At 44.1% G+C, this 17,016-nt stretch overlaps 1 protein-coding gene across 1 annotated transcript; it reads right to left on the bottom strand.

The window, feature by feature from the left end:
• Nucleotides 1-1,826: 1,826 nt before the first annotated feature.
• LOC111236381 (protocadherin-18-like) lies at nucleotides 1,827-11,856 on the bottom strand. The gene is made up of 4 exons (XM_022765081.1): nucleotides 9,367-11,856; nucleotides 8,833-8,888; nucleotides 8,316-8,485; nucleotides 1,827-3,010 (listed from the first exon to the last, which is right to left on the bottom strand). The coding sequence occupies exons 1-4, from the start codon at nucleotides 11,854-11,856 to the stop codon at nucleotides 2,052-2,054; spliced, it is 3,675 nt and encodes a 1,224-aa protein (XP_022620802.1). The 3' UTR covers nucleotides 1,827-2,051.
• Between the last annotated feature and the right edge of the window lie 5,160 nt (nucleotides 11,857-17,016).

The following is a 17,016-nucleotide window of genomic DNA, read 5'->3' on the forward strand; positions in this document are numbered from 1 at the left end:
GTTTATAATATCAACATATATCAACAGGCTTTGGGATGGATATATATTTATGTAACATATGTCTACAATATAAGCATACGTATATAAATATACATATTTGTATGGGCTAGACATACAGTATATGTCAATATATGAAACTGTTGAAATAGGTTCCATTATATCATTTTTTACATATGTTTTTATTTTATATGTACATATATTTCATATATGGAAAGTCAATATATGTACATATACTACATTTGTGTATAAACTCATAAACAAAAGTAGGACTGCAGCTAATGACTATTATCACTAATCCATCAGGGGACATCCTCACGTCTTCTGTCTGACCAACAGTCCAAAGATAATTCAGTTTACAAAGATTTCAAACAGAGAAATCAGTAAACCCAGATACCTGAGGAGCTGGAGCCAGAGAACATTCACGCTGCTGTATAAATGTAGGAAACAATTAATTGTTGTTGATTCATTTTCTGTTGATTGACCAGGTAATTGACTAAATGTACTGAACAAGAATGTTAATGAATTCCTCCCCAGCCCAGCATATTGGCTCAATGTGTAACATTAGACTCTTTACATGGATGTTTCTGAGTATAATCTGACCTCTTACTTCATTCAGAGTAAATGTTCAACCTTGTGAACAGTAGTTGACAAACCAGTCTCACCACAAGGGCCATTTAGTAGCTGCTCCGGAGCTTTTGCTCACACAGATGTCCTTCTACAGTCCTGACAACTGTGCAGACCTGAGCTGTTGAGGAAGAGTGTGTGAAGCAGTTTAACTTTGACAAAGCACAAAGACCTACTTCATTTCCTTTCAATCCACTGCACAGCAAAGGAAGGCTGTTTGTGCGATCTGCGGTCTACTTCTACAGCGACATATTGAACTGTGAATCTTCTGTATATGGAATAGAGTACATGTTGTTTAACTTATTAAATAGCTGCACAATATTCATTCATTCATTTATTTTCAAAGCTGCTGATGTGGTTTCTTTGAATATCAATCAATTTAGAATGTCTATTAAACGTCACTTATTTCTGGAAGGGTATATTGCAAAAACAAATGATGATGTTAAAAAACATTTAGAGAAATGGGAAAGGTTTATTGAAGAAGGCCATTAAAAAAAATGTATGTAATGCACAATCTGAATTATTTAGCCTTTGTTTTGTTTTGGTTTCTTCTTTTTGTCTTTAATATCTTATTTAGTTTGGAAAGCCTGATTGATATTGTGATGTTATGTGTCTGTGTTCATTATTAGGTTTGTTTCGTGTGACCTAGTATGTTAGTTTATGTTTGTTGTTTTGTTTTCTCATTACCTGTTTTCGTTCAATAAAGAAAACCTTTGCTATATATGTATAAAAATGCGAAGTCTGTATGTCTGTCTTCTAAATTCTCTCACATCATCCTGCAGACAGACTCGTTGTTTCCATAATAATCATATTAAAGATCTTCACAAAGTCAATAAAGAAGAAAAGCTCCCGCTACCAAACTCCAATATAAACCAGAGTGAATAATGTTTGTGTATTACTTTTATTTGTGTCCCTCCCCCTCCCCACAACAGATCACAAAGACAAGTGTCCATTAATATATTCATGTATACATATCATAGTGACAAATAAAAAAAAAATCACAATACAAAAGACAATTTAAATACGTAGAATGTCAATCGCATGTCAAAGTCTTGATTCAATGCTTTTTTACTCAACATGCATTCAAAATATAAAAATAGACTTCTGATTAAGTTTATATACACTTTTTTTATAAATATAAGTATACAAATGTATTTTTAAAATACAAAGATAAATACAGTCACATAGTGTACATTGTGTACCAAACCAGCAATTACAAACATTTTTTGGATATTTAGCATTCACAAAACACAATTATTACATTAGAAATGCAACTTTAACGACAATTTCAGTTTTTTGTCTTTGTTTCTCATTTCAGTTTCTCCTCTGTCCTTTTGCCTCCCTCAGCTCCTCGCTTTTATTGTGAAAGTAAAAGGAAGCAGTCAGTGGGTGGTGAATAAATATAGGGGATAAAAAAAACAGGAAGTCTAGCTCTGCCGGACGTCCTGTAAGAGTTTGTTGATCTCAGCCACCAGTTCGCTGGCGTCCACCAGCTCGTGGCGGCTGTCGCTGCGTTTGCCCTGCAGGTGGCTGAGCACAGAGTCAAAGTCGTCCTCCTCGTAGTTCTCTGGGATCTCCTCCATGGCAGGTAACCACTTGCAGGAGGGCCCGGGGAGCGGGACTGGTACCGCCACGGGGGCAGGGGACGGCTGCATCAGAGTGGGGCTGACCAGCGCCGTGAGCAGGGGGCTGCTGTGGGGTTTGGGGGTGTGGCCGCTGTTCTGAGGGCTGTTTTTGGGGGCCTGCAGGCCCTTGTGGCTGTTACTCTGGGAGCCGAGCTTGGTGCTGGGTTTCAGGGTGTGGTAGCTGCCACCCTGGTGGTGGCCAGATGGGCCAATGCTGCTTCCCGGGTTCTGGAAGTGGGTGTTGGCAGCCCAGGCTGCCACGCCCTGCTGGTGGACAGAGGGACTGGGCTTGCCGGGTAGATGGCCCCTCCTGCGGTCTAAAGATCCAGTCATGGGTACACCCACACCGCTCAGGCTAGTCCCTTTCTGGTTCTCGTTGACCTGGACGTACGAGTCCAGACCCTGGGGTAGCAACCTCTGGAACACACTGCTCATCTCTGACAACAGCGATGTTGTCCCGCACAGGTCTTCATCTCTGTCCTCAGCCCCGCCGTCTTCTCCCCCCTCCTCTTCGCCGCCGTCCTCTCCACCCAGGTCCTTGCCGAAGGTGGAGAAGCTCTGGTTCCGGGCGGTTCCGGTGTCAGTGCAGGGCTGCGGGGTCTTTTCCTGTGAGAGGTCAGCAGCTTGGCGGGCTTCTTCCCCGGGGATGTAGAGGTTGCTGCGGTAGTCGGAAGACGACGAGGCCGGGGAGGCCAGGGGGGGCATCCAGCACTGATCTGAGTGACCCAGGACACGACACTCCTCTGTGCAGAGCCGCATAGCTGCAGAGAACAGACACAAAGACAGAAACACTCATGAGTAATCAGAGATACTGAGCTGCACACAGTCACATATAACCAGGGCATAAAACCTCAATTCCTTTTTAATAGCAGCAGAAATGTGTCTGTAGCACCGAGTATTAAAAACTGTGCATTGAATATCTGGCTCGATTCTTAATCTGCTTTACGTCTTTGATCAGAAAGTTTCTGACTTCAATCAAAATTCTGCCCATTTCATTTTATTCAGAAAGTTCTTTGCCTGTGACCGCTAGATACCAGGATCAGGTTCTGATGACTCCACCCACACATACTCATTGTACAGTATCTACACTTTAGGCAGCAACTAATCATCATTTTCATTATTGATTCTGACCTCTTCAAACATCTCCTTTTGTCAAACCAACAAAAACGTCCAAAAACGTCCGTCACCTCAACCGTGTAAAACACAGAAACCAAACTGTTGACATTTGAGAAGCTGGAACCAGAGAATATTTATTTTTAGTTGATTAAACAAATGAAACAATTCAACTGTTATCAAAAGCTAATAATTCTCTGTTGATCAACTAATTGCTTACTTGCCTAATTGTTTGAGCTCAATTTACACTATATTAATTAGGAAATTAGGCTGCCCTGGATGGGTTCAGTAGTGGAATATGTATCTTTGAATGTGAAGAATGTAACAGCCTGTAACAAGGATTTGTAGGCACAACGATTAGCACTGTTTGTCCGTCTGACCGTGTAACCATCCATCCAGGCAATAAGGCAAATACAAAAACAATGAGGTAGGTAAAAGGAACCAATGCAATTAAAGGTTTAATTATATACAACTAAATAAACAAACTGATGTATTAGAAAAATAAATACAATAAATAAAAGAGAATTTATTGTGTAGATAATAGTAAAAGAGATCCCAGTTTTTTTGTGAACCAAAACAACCATAAATGTAATCACAGAGATGTGAAGGCGACTCCTGACAGCGAGTCTGTTTCCGCCCAGCCTGCCTCTCCTCAGGTGTTTTTGCTGCACTGTCTCTGGAAACGCAGTGGAAATCTGCTCTAATTAGTCTGAAAGGCTCTCTGCAGGAGCCCTGCCTGCTACCTTCCAATGTATTTACCACATAGAGACAATTCAGCAAGGCCGATCAATGCTTATTACCCATTCAAAATAACTCCTCCTCTAAAAGCCCTGCATTTTTCCCTTTCAAGTCGCCCTTTTCAATATTAAATCTTCAAATAGGAAATCTCTGAAGAATAAATTAGACAAATCAAATATGCCAACTTAAAGCCTTCATTAAAGGAGTGCGGCGCTTTTCAGCCGAGCTATTGAGGGACTTCATTATCCCCTCATTAACATGAAAGGAACATTTATAATACATCTTAGAGCAGATGAAATGTGCATTTGGATGCACTGGAAGGAGAAAAACAGTGTGGGGGCAGCGGCAGATTGGGTGCCCTGCTGATGAAAGGCTAAAAATGAAAGATTTAACTCAACTGATTTGTGTGCAAAAATGAAAGAAATAATGTGGCAGGCAAACATTAACTGAAAGCCTGCCTGTCTGACTGACTGCAGTGTCAATTCAACTGACTTACTGACTGATTTACATGCCAGGGAATTATCTGGCTGGTTTATTTTGGGGACTACGTGGCTGACTCTCTGTTGATAATGTGTTAGTTGAATTCAGAGCTTTTTATTTTAATGGATTTTATCAGAAAAACAAATTCTACTTTTATTCCTGATACAAAGCAGCAGGCGCTCCTTGTTATCTGGCGAGCAGAGAGAGAGACCGGAGTGCTGGCACTAGACTTTGTGAGGACAACAATGTGAGGACACACAGCGGGGCCCAGGGGCCAGTCTCACAAAGATACTTCAGGCTGCTCTCTAGTGTTGGTCCAGTCATAGATCAGTCTGTTAGTCAGACTGTTTCCCTAAACTAAAAACTGACTCATTTTATCACAAAAACATTAGACACCTTACCTCCAGGTTAACTCATGATATGATATTCAAGACAGTCAATAACTAAAACACCTTTGTGCAACAGATGAATTCAGACTCAGTCTATCTGAAGTCTGACTATTTTGTTGAAGCCTTGTGTCTTGTGTCTTTGTGAAACCGGCCTGGTCTCAGGTCTGAGACCATGTTCCCATGCGCTTGAATTGCAGTTTCATAACATTTGATTATTTGTAACAGGAATGGTGTAAATGGAAGCAGCAGAAGCTGAGATATCCAGACTTTTAAGTTCTTAGTTTGGGGTCAAGATCCAAAACAACTGGATCCTACACTTCCCATAATGCAACTTGATAGCGTCTTCCAACCAGAAACACAAGCGACAATATGGAACTGTGCTGCGACAATGTGCAGCACATGTCCTCCCTCACCCCTGCCTGTATGTGACAACACTGTTTACTCCTCATTCATTATGCAAAAAGGAACAGGGACAGGCTTGACAGAGAGGATATTTTTAACCAACGTTCAGGTGTTAATAAAGAAACTGCTGTCAGTGTCTCTGACCTGTACATCAGTGTCTTTGGACAGGAGACCTTCAAATTCTGCCTCAGATCCCATCAACTGTTAGCTGCTGTGAGTTTTTCTTGATGACCAGCACTTCATCCACCCACCCACATCTTCTCTGTTATATATGATTCTATAATGGCTATTTCCTATCATTTTTACACTACTGTTTGTATATAAATTCAACAGCGAGATACAACATGAGCTTTAGGCTACATCCACACTAATACGTTTTCATTTTACAACAGCGTTTAAAACTAAAATGATTTCCATCCAGACGAGTGTTTTAGCTCCGTATCAGATATAATCTACATCCCGACTAACACACGTGAAAACACGTATCATGTGAGCAATCACGTACACTGACCATGTACAAGGAGCATGTAAACAGGAAGCAGATTGTCTACTCTGCAGTTGATTAGTCGCACAAAATACTCTGAACGAGGAACAACCAAGACAGCTGCAGCGTTAAAATGCAGAATGTAAGTGAACAACAGCTTCTAGCAAAGACAACAAGGTCAGTAACACTGTCATTCATAATCACGTATCATGTATTCACCACTGGTCGTCGATGAGAGCCAATCAGGAGAGACCTCGGGTGTCTACGTCATCGTTTCCAAAGGTCTCCGTTTTCAGCCCTCCAAATACAACAAAACCCTAAAGTTTTCAAAATTAAACACAACCCCAGAGCTTTCAAAATAAAACGGGGTCAGCAACATTTCCAAAAGTCTCAGTTTTCTGGGCTCGAAAACTCGAATGTGATAATAGGTGTATTTTTTTTAAACTTTGAAAGCAGGTGGGAACTGCTGGCGTGGTTCAGGGTTCATGCTACATTAGGCTAACATACACACCGTGACTCCAGGTTTGTATGAACAAATTTCCCAAGAGTCCTACTATTCTTTTTAAAAAAAGGAGCCCTGGTAGTTTTTAAAAAGTTCTTGCTGTTTAAGAAAAGTTTGTATGTTCTTAAAGTGTTCTTTAAGCCTCTCAGAATGAGTTCTGCATCAAGATGAAGCACAAGGAGTTTCTACCTCCTTCTCCCCCTGAGCAACACGGGCTGCCACATCCAGCATTAATGACAGGGCACCTGCCGAACACTGTTTCAAATCATCTCTGCTGCAGTGGACACAGGGGCGAGGGGCGGGTGAACATATAGAGGAAGAAAGGTGAGCTTTGAGATGTAATTATGCTCTTCAGGGAGCACAACTCGGAGCCAACTCCATAGCAACTACTCGTCACATGGCAATTAAATGCCTCCTTTTTATCAGAGGAGCGCGAGGACTTCATTTTGGACGGCTGAAAGTGAAGGCTTGAAGGTGGGAAAAGGAGAGTGACTAATGAGCACAGCTCCTCCACAAAGCTATAAAGAAAGGGAGGGGAGGGAGGGAGGAGGTGTTAGTGATGAGATTGTCTGCCCGTATGGGTCGACTTTAATTGGGATGTAGCTCAAATGCGGTGTCGAGTGATGGCTGTGTGGGAAGCTGGCTGGAAGAGAAGTGGGAGGTCTGGGAGGACAGGGATGATGTGATAAAAGCAGCTGTGGCAGCTCGCAACCTGTGTGACGTCAGCTGAGAGACAGAGGAGCCACCAAGTGTGACCGAGTGCCTCCAACTCCGCTAGTTTGTGAAACCTGTCAGATGTTGGACGCAGAATATATGGAAGTCAGTCGGGTCGATCGATGATCAACAAGTGCTCAGGGCTTTTCCTTCTTAACTGGACTGTGCAGGATGGAGGATCAGATGAGCTGTCTGCAGAGATGTCAAGAGCTCAGTGACAGTGAGGTGAGACTCAGTGGTGACGTACAAACAGGCCGATGCACATGCAGACAACTTGCAATGCAGAACAAAACCGTCATGCCAGAACTGCTTAAACACTGTATTTCTAACAGGCAGCGAGGTGGGTTTCTTCATCTGTTTACAGGTGATTGCAGCATTAGACTGTGCTCATGTGGATTTGTGTGAGGCATCCTGCTGTGGTCTGGTCCTCCAAAAGGTAATCATATAAGGAGGAGCCACTCAGAGTCCTGAGACTGTAACTTTGGCAGATATCCACTTGATATATGTAACTCAGACTTCTCAAGTTTCATATTTTAGCTTTTCCTGAACCTTGGAATTAATCTTCATTTTTGCACAGAAAAACTGTGCATCATGGACGGGACGGATGACAGCAGCAATTATAACTGATCCTTGAAGATTTATAATTCCAAACTATGTATTTATCCTTACTAAAATGCTGTACATCAAGCACATCAATGTGTCAGTCTAAAACATCTGGCACAGTCCCCATCCAGGTGAGCTCTGGATAGGGACAGTGCCAGATGTTGTCCCGGTGACCCCCTGGATGGGATTACAACTGCAGTGTTGAGAAATTCGCCATGTAGTGATGTGGATGGAATAATTAATTACACCTTGTTAATTGTGAATCTTTTAGAGCTGAATGATTAGTTGATTAGTCAATTTGTTGATCAACAGAAAATTAATCAGCAACTGTATTTTCTATCTGAATGAAACATCATTTTTAAGGTAAAAAATCCCAGAATTTTTTGGCTCCAGCTGTCAAATGTAAGGGTTTCCTGCTTTTCTTCATCTTATATATAATACATATCTACGGTATTATATATATTAACTGACTCGTGGTTGCCATGGTGAATCAGTTAATTAATTTGTGATTGCTACATTGTAAAAACTGGTGAAACTTATTTGGATTCAGGGCTAGAAGCTAAAGGGACATTCAGGGAATGATGGGATATGAAGGGAGGGTTGTGGGGTGTGGTGGATGAAGGGGGGGGGCAGGGGTGTACCTGCATGCGGTCTGTGCTGGCCATCAGGGGCATATATCTCAGTAAAGCCCTCACCGAGGAGCCTGTCCATGGGGGACTCCCTGCCCGGCTCGTAGTCGCTGTCCCCGGCCTCGCTGTCTCCACGGCCGCTGTCCTTCAGACTGAACTTATCCATCTCATTCAGGGCGTATCTGCACAGAGACACGCTGAGGTTTGATACAATTCTCACAGAGGGCTGACTCATCATTGACAATAATATCATCAAATGGAACGATATGCTACAGATGGATAATAAGGTGCACAGAGAGCAGAAGGGGTTTTACATAAAATTATGCAAATGTGAAGTTATTGAGCAAACAGTTTGACTCTAAACCAGGAAGCTACAGGATATGGATGTTAGGGGGTTTGTGAGAGCACAGACAACAGAGAAAACCATGTGGAAATGTTTTATCATCATATCATAGAGCTGTATCCTTTAATTTTTAACTGACTTCTGACAACAAAGGCTTTCAAAGCATCATTTTTGCATGTGCATTACCTGTAGCTCCTGGTGTATTTGTTGCCTCTGAAGCTGGGTCGTGGCTGGTACTGGCCCTGATGGAGCATGGACAGAAGCTGTGAGACTTGCTACAATCCCAAGAGAAACAAAAAAAAAGACAAAAAAGAAATAAAAAGACAAAAATAAAAGGAAAAAATGAAGACGGGGAAAATGAATGGAATCAAACAACCAAGGCCACAAGACAATGTTGGGGTGGAGGGATACTGTAGGGAGAGGGTAGGTGTGTGTGTGTGTGTGTGTGTGTGTGTGTGTGTGTGTGTGTGTGTGTGTGGGGGGGGGGGGGTTGGCATGACTTTGTGACTTGCTACTGAATGTGATGGTCAACAAAAACATGACACGAGGGCTGGAGGTAACAGAATGTGGAGCGAGGCAAAATTCATAACAAATACTGAATATAAGACCAAATGAAACCTGCACAGTACAAACATGATTACATGTCATGTGTTTATCTTTGAATGAAGCCGTAGACAATCTAGCTTTAGAGTAAATGAACTGTATTCATCATCGTCTTACCTCTACAGGAGGCGTGGCGTGGGCCAGCTCCAAGGCAAAATTCTCTGGCACATGATTGGAGGAGATGGTGACCAGACTGTTGAGTGACTGGCGGCTGTGATGGCTCTGCCTGCTCCCCAGGGTGCCCCTCTCAGGTGTCGGGGAGGCCGAGGGGGAGCGTGGGTGAGCCCGCACAGGCAGAGTCCCGTTGACAGTGGGGACCAGGGTGATGTCAGCCTTGTGGATCTGCCTGGCGGGCTTCTTGGGGTGGTTCTGGTAGCTGCTCTCTGCCACACGGCAATTGTAGTTGTGTCTGGGGTCTTTCTTCTCACGGCTGCAGCGGGCGGTGGCAAACATCACCATGACGATGAGCAGCAGAGCGCAAACGGCACCCAGAGAGATGATGACGATGAGGGAGAGATCCATGGAGGCCTGGCTGGAGCCGGTGGGGTAGAGAGGGGGGAGGATGTCCATGTTCTCCTGCAGGGAGAGCCTGAGGAGGGCCCCCGTGGACATCCGACTGGTGCCTCTGTCCTGCACTTCTACCTTGACCTCCATCACATCCCGAGGAGCCTGCTCCAAGCTGGCGTTGGTTCTGAGCTCACATCGCCGGGCGTCCATCACAAACAGCCCATCCTCATTGCCGCCAACAATGGCGCAGCTCAACTCTCCATTGGCACCGGCGTCGCGGTCTGTGACTTTAAGCGTGGTGATCAGCTGACCCGGCGACGCGTACTTCCACACCAGAATCTCAGCGGTGTGATTCTGGAGGGAGGGGGAGTGGATGATAGGCGGGTTGTCGTTTTCATCCAGAACAGTCAGGAGGACGGTGGTGTTCGCAGACAGCACAGGGTTTCCCCCGTCACGTGCCTGAACTGTGAAGGCGATCCGGCTGACGTCTTCGTGGTCAAAGCTGCGCAAGGCGTAGATGGCGCCATTGGAGGGGTCAATGGTGACATAGGTGGAGATGGGGCTCCCTTGGACCATGGCGTCTATGATGGTGTAAGTGACTTGGCCATTGGTGCCCAGATCTGGATCTGAGGCCACCACGGTCATCAGGTAGGCTCCTGGGGAGTTGTTCTCCGATTTAAAGACCTCATAGTGACTCTTCTCGAAACGTGGAGGATTGTCGTTTTCATCCAGAACCTGAACGGTGAAATGTTTGATGGTGGAGAGGCTGGGAGAGCCCCGGTCCTCAGCTATGACCGTCAGACTGTACTCCGACCTCTTCTCCCGGTCCAACGAGATGTTGGTGAGGATCATGTAGTTCTTCTCATACGTCTTCTGGAGTCTGAAGTGGCCGTGGCCGTGCAGCCTGCACACCACCTCGCCGTTGAGCCCTGCGTCACTGTCTTCAACACGCACCAGAGCTATGAAGGTGTCCACGGGGGCCCCCTCTGAAATGTAGGCCACTTCCTCTTTGCCAGGCGTCATCAGGTTGATGTTTATCTCCGGTTTGTTGTCATTTACATCCACCACCTTCACCACAATTTTGCAAAGTCCAGGGATAGAGTTCGGGCCTAAGTCCTGAGCCTGAACATCCAGCTCATAGGACGCGGTGGTTTCATAGTCCACTCTTTTAATGAGAGTAATGTGGCCGTTTTCTGGATTTATTTTAAATGTCTCCAGGATTTTTGGCGAGACATGACTGCTGAAAGAGTAGACTATCTTCCCATTAGTGCCCTCGTCTGGATCTGTGGCGTTTAAATCAATGATTAGAGTCCCAAGGGGGGAGTTTTCCAGCAGATTGATGATATACGCCTGCTCATCAAAGGCTGGGCTGTTGTCGTTGGAATCAGAAATGCTGATTTTGAGCAGAGTGGAGCCAGACTTGGGGGGCATACCATTATCCGAGGCTGTGAGCTGGAGCTGGTAGCTGGACTGAACCTCCCGGTCCAGCTCCCTCATCACCACCAGCTCTGCATACTTGGCCCCGTCCGTCCGGGTCCGCACCTCAATCTTAAAGAAGTTATTGGGTGTTAAGGAGTAAGTGTGCAAAGAGTTCTCTCCGACGTCCGCATCCACTGCGCCGTCCAGCGGGATGCGCGTCCCCACAGATGCGCTCTCGGAGATCTCGATGGGGACAATGGCGCGGGAGAAGTGCGGGGAGTTGTCGTTAATGTCCAGCACTTCCACCTCCACATGGAACAGCTGCAGGTACTCCGTGGGGAGCGTGACCACGTCGAATTCAATCGAGCAGTTCAAGTTTTTCTCACAAAGCTTTTCACGGTCGATTTTGGTGCCAATGCTGATCTCCCCGTCCTCCTCCCGGACCGACAGGAACGGCGTACTCCCTCGTTGCATGGCGCGGAACCGAAAGGTCAAGGAACTCGGTAGTTTGGATAAAACCCCGGCTACATCCTCCCTTAACCGTGCAATAACCGTGCCGACTTTCTGCTCCTCGTAAACTTTGTATCTCAAAGTCTTACCGCCCGCGCCGAGCGCGAGCGCGGCGAGGAGCAGGAGTTTGAGCAGAGCCGCAGAGGAAATACTTCCCTTGATTTGAAACATTTTTGCCCCCATCTTCTGCGCGCACACGTCGGCTATTACTTCCAGAGGAAAAAAAAATCGGGGTAAGGGAGGGAGGGGGGGGGGTAGGTGTCTTCTCAGAAGTCTGGCATGTTGAATCCTCCGCTGCTGCTGCTCACTCTCCGCAAAAAAACTCCGCAAAATAGAAAAGGGAATAAATAAATAAATAAATAAAGATAGACGACTAAACTGCGCTTCTTTAGTCAGAGGATAAAACACAGAGTGAACCCGCGGCGCGCTCCTTGTTTCTCTTGCATAAATCCAACATACATCCACCGCCTCCTGCGTGTGTGCGCCTCTGTGAGTGAGTGAGAGTGTTTGTCTGGGCGAAGAAAAGGCGCAGCTTTCTCCCCAGTCTGCGCGTGTGAGAGGAAGTGAGTGAGTGAGAGAGAGAGAGAGAGAGAGAGAGAGAGAGTGTGCGCTCTTCTCTGTCGTCGCTCCAGCCTCCCTTTCTCCGCCCGCCCAGCACCCAAACTGCGTCTCCTCTCCACACAAACACTCCCCCCACCCCCCCTCCTAAATCACCAGAATGGCTCCTTCAAGCAGCACAGGAGGGACTATTGATGGTAACCCCCGTCTCTCCCTCCCTCCCCAACACAGAGAACACCCCAGCATTAAAAGTGTGTCACAACAATGGGGCCAGAGGAGGAAGTATTCTGGGCTCAGCCACTCTTTTTTAACACAGACACACACACTGACCCGCGGCAGACTTACATTGTTATGATTGTAATTCACAACGTGTGCCAACTCTGGTCCTTTGTCGTGTGTGCGTAAAACTCGAAGCACTTAATAATGATGCCAAGCTCAACACTCACTGGTGTGATCACGGTCCCGGGGCGCAAACTTCCAAACCAGATTATTCCAAATATTCTTCATCACACCACACCATCGGTTTTTTTTTTTTTCTTTTCTTTTTGCGATACCCAAAAGGAAAAACCACAGCAAGCTTCCATCATATCATCAAGTCATTATCTTAATATGTCATAAATTTTCCAAATACATCATTTCTGCTCCTCCTGTGCAATAATGCTGAAAATACTGTCACTAAATCCCGAACTGCCGGTCTGCCCATCCATGAGCAAGTTTATTCAGATTTAAGTTGGAGACTCGACCTGTGCGAGTGAATTTCTCTGCTGTCTCTGACTGTGCACACAGGACAGACTGCCCTCCTGTAGAAAAACGAGACCATAGGTTGTTTGTCCAGCAGCTTATTAGGACCCATAGTTACGTTTTATTGCTAGGTGACATCTAGTTGTAGTAGTAATTATGACAGGAGCAAAGGGAAAAGTGCGGTGGTGGATGGGTGAGTATGACACAGGAGAGCGGAGTCTGATTCCCATGTGAAAGTAGCTGTTTATATTGTTTCTGTTTTCTGTTCAGGAAGTACTTATTTTAACCCAAATCACCATCTTTTTCTAAGTCTAACCAAATATTCGGCATGTTTATTATTGTAACCATGACAACCAAGGTCTGATAAGCCTGCCACCATAGGGGCGCTGTTCTAGGAGACACCCCTATGGGTTGTATCTATATACTGTAAAGATGGACACAGGTTTCTGAAGTGTGGTTTTGAAGCCCAGAGTCAGCTGTTCGCCGTTGCCGTTGACACCGCCCCTAATTCTAAGGTAATCCAAAAATGAACAAAGAGGTGGGCCTGTGTGGAGCCGAGGCTTCGGTGCATGCCAGTTTGTGGCAAGCATACACTCACCCACCTGTCACTCAGAGGCCACGCCTTTAATTAACATAACTCTAATCCTAAATAAAATGTAAACAGGTGAGTTATATAAACAGGTGTCATGATGGAGGAAATTAGCTCCAGAGACCAAAAGTGTTTTTGTACCAGGCTGTAAACATGTTTGTATTTGTTACTATGGGGATTGACTCACTGTTGGAGGCAGACTCTAGTGGTCATTCGAGGAACTGCAGGTTTTAACACCAGTGTCAGCTTCATGTTTCAGCCTTGGAGGTTGATACTTCATTGTATCAGAGGGTTGAAAAAAAATAGACCTGTATGGTTGTTCAGGTTGGAGGACAGGTTGAAAAAAATGCAAAAAATGCTTTTTCATTTTAAAATGTTGTCATTAAATCTACTATTGACTGGACTATCGTCTGTTACTTTATAACCCAAATAAATGTCAGACAGTTGAATCAAATACAACATTTCCTCTGTGGTGTCAGTTTACCTTAAATAAAAACATGAAATGTTTCACATTTTGTTTCTACTAAAATCTGCCCCAACTCCTGTTGTAGCTAATGGCTCATTCACATTTGTTGATCTTTCCATTAAATTGTGACACAACAGAACACATTCTCACACGCACCATGGATTGAGGTATATGGCGCTTTGTCATCTGTCCAGCTGACCCCGACGTGTGCTCTTTTCACCATCCCCCTCCTCCTCTTTGCTGCATAATAATGTTTTATGGAAGCCTACATCTCCTGATCCGACCGAATTACCATCCTGCCAACTCAACGTGTCTCAGTGAGCAAACAACTGGACGAGCAGCTTTATGGGAGCAGCATCAAGCCATCTGGCCGGGGCCTCAGACAACCCAAACCTACAATTACCATCTATTCAGTTTCTGACGCCCCCCTTCAACAAACCCCAACCCCCCCTGCAGAGAAACACCAAGTGAGAATTAGCTGCAGCTCATGTCAGATAAAATCTAATATCCTCATATTCTGCTGCAGAGAAACAGACTTCTCTATCAGACTTGTATGAGTTTACTGTTCAGTGGAATCAGAGGCTTTGGATTGGCTTTATTTGGATGTGTCATGGCTGCTGATAACTTTGAGTGGAAGAGAAAAGGGGAGGGAACATGTATAAAGATCAAAGAGGCTGATAAGTATTTTTATAACACGCATTAATCCTAAAGTCTGTAAAAGTTCAACATCACAGCAAACGTTTCTATAGAACATCCTCATCAGTGTGTCACCAGCTCCAGTAAGCCAGCAGCAGCCTCACTCTGAAGGTTCACCACATCCATTTTTTCCCCTCAAATTCAGAAAGTAATGAGTCGCGCTGCTCTGGCTTATACTCTCAATAAGTTTCATTTGGAGTGTGAGCCATATCTGATAATCGCCGCGCTGATTGGTTTCAACAGGGCAAATTATCTGCGGCCGGCATCTTTGAGGGGATGCGTCTCTGTGATGGATTTTTATCTGCATTTTAAATTCCAATGTGTGACCCGTGGGAACAGGCTCTGTGCGCTGCCATCTGTCTCCGAGCAAACACATGGACATCGGCTCCCGAGCTGATATATACACACATACTGATGCTGAATGACCCGACAAAGGAAAAGCATCCAACACACTCCACAGTTTAAAGCTGCTCGTTTCATGTGTTTTTGAACTGCTATTAGATGTGATTTAGTTTGACTTTATCATATCCTCATAAGAGCTAACGTGTATGATACCTCAAAGCAAAATTATAACCACCTTAATCATCTAACTGGAGAATAGGATGTTGCAAATATGTCCTATATGTGTCCTCTCTCATGTAATATATATATATATAGATATATGTCTTTATATAAACTTGAAAATCATTAAGGGTAAAGCGCCTCATTTACAATGATGTTGAGCAGATAAAAACACCAGTTGAAAAAGAACATCAATTAAAACAAACACATGAATACAATTAATAAATAATTTAATGACAACCAATTAAAACAGGTACAAACAGAAATGAAAAGGTTAGAGATTAAGAATCTAAGGCTATGTCCACACTACTATGTTTAGCTTTAAAACACATCTCTTTTCCTACGTTTCCTCCTGCTGTCCACACAACTTTATTTTAAAAACTCTGGGGTCGTGTTGTAGTCTGGATGAGATTTTTGGAAGCGCTCCCTGATTGGCTCTCATCAGCCTCGACTACCAGTGGGGAATACAACATGATAATGAATTATAAGTGTTGCTGACCTTGTTGTCTTTGCTAGCAGTTAAATTCTGTATTTTCATGCTACAACTGTTTTTACTGTTCCTCGTTGGTGGTATTTTGTGCGACTGACCAACTGCAGAGTAGACAATCTGCTTCAGCTCACACATGCTCACTGTATGTGAATGGTCGTGTATGTGTGTTTTCAGGTTTGTTAGTCTTGATGGAGATGGTTTTCTTTTTAAAACACTGTTTTAAAAATGAAAACATCGCAGTGTGGACATAACCTAAAATGACCAGGAGCCTCAGTGTGAACTTGAGGGACATGGAGCATGAGCCAGTCATTAGTCCTGGTGTCAGTGGATGTAAGATATAAGAGATGAGGCAGTTTTTCAATAAGGGCTTTGTAAATAAACAAATATGTATGCAAATCACGCCTCTCAGAGAGAGAGAGAGAGAGAGAGAGAGAGAGAGAGAGAGAGAAGACCATCCAACCTTTTTATACAGGATGCAACGATGAGTGTTATAAACATCAGCAGTAATGAACCTGAGAGCAGAGTGGTGGACAGCTTCTAAAAGAGTTTTTCTACAGTGCAACAGGAAGCAGGATTTATTCCTAAAGAAAAAGCCTTCATTTACTCACCAGATCTGACACATGGTTCTTAAAGGAGAACTTCTCATCAATCCAAATGCCAAGATATTTGTACAGCATGACTCTTTCAATAATGGTGCCACTTTGAGCGCTGATGATGAGGTTATTTGAATCAATATTTCACATAATTCATAATAAAACTGTTGCCACCTGTGTCTGACACTGCAGGTTTCTAGCATTTGACAGTTGGTTGTGGACTGGGAAATCTTTAATGTCTTTAACTTTATATCAGTTAATCAAAGTTGGACAGTGAATTTTGAAATGGTATTTTTCCTGAGACGCTAAAGTCAGATCAAACAGCGCTGCACCAGAAACTGAAGCTTGACGGCACAGCTGTCACTGTGGACGCTGAGGTCATGCCTTCTGTTCTGATGCTCGTACTATGAGAAATGTACACAGTGAGTATTCTGAAGACTGATACCAGTATTTCAGACATTATAGTTTTCACGAGCTAAGAAACAGCAGTCTTGTTTTCAACATCACAATTAAAAAGTTAATTGTAAAAAGTCTGAATCCATAAGTTTGGAGAGCTTTTCACTGGACAGCAACAATATTTTATAAGAAATAATTTCATTCTTTATGGGGCTGTAAGAATCAAACATTTCCTCTCTGA

Source organism: Seriola dumerili, unplaced genomic scaffold (genome assembly GCF_002260705.1).
Source record: "Seriola dumerili isolate Sdu_G_001 unplaced genomic scaffold, Sdu_1.0 BDQW01000645.1, whole genome shotgun sequence".
Lineage (NCBI taxonomy): Eukaryota > Metazoa > Chordata > Actinopteri > Carangiformes > Carangidae > Seriola > Seriola dumerili.

Excerpts from the sequence above, each read along its gene's own strand:
- LOC111236381 (XM_022765081.1), bottom strand. The coding sequence starts at position 11,856 with ATGTTTCAAATCAAGGGAAGTATTTCCTCTGCGGCTCTGCTCAAACTC. Across the intron at positions 8,889-9,366 it reads ACGCCACGCCTCCTGTAGAG|GGCCAGTACCAGCCACGACC; the intron begins GTAAGACGATGA and ends ATGCTCCATCAG. Across the intron at positions 3,011-8,315 it reads CCAGCACAGACCGCATGCAG|CTATGCGGCTCTGCACAGAG; the intron begins GTACACCCCTGC and ends TGTTCTCTGCAG.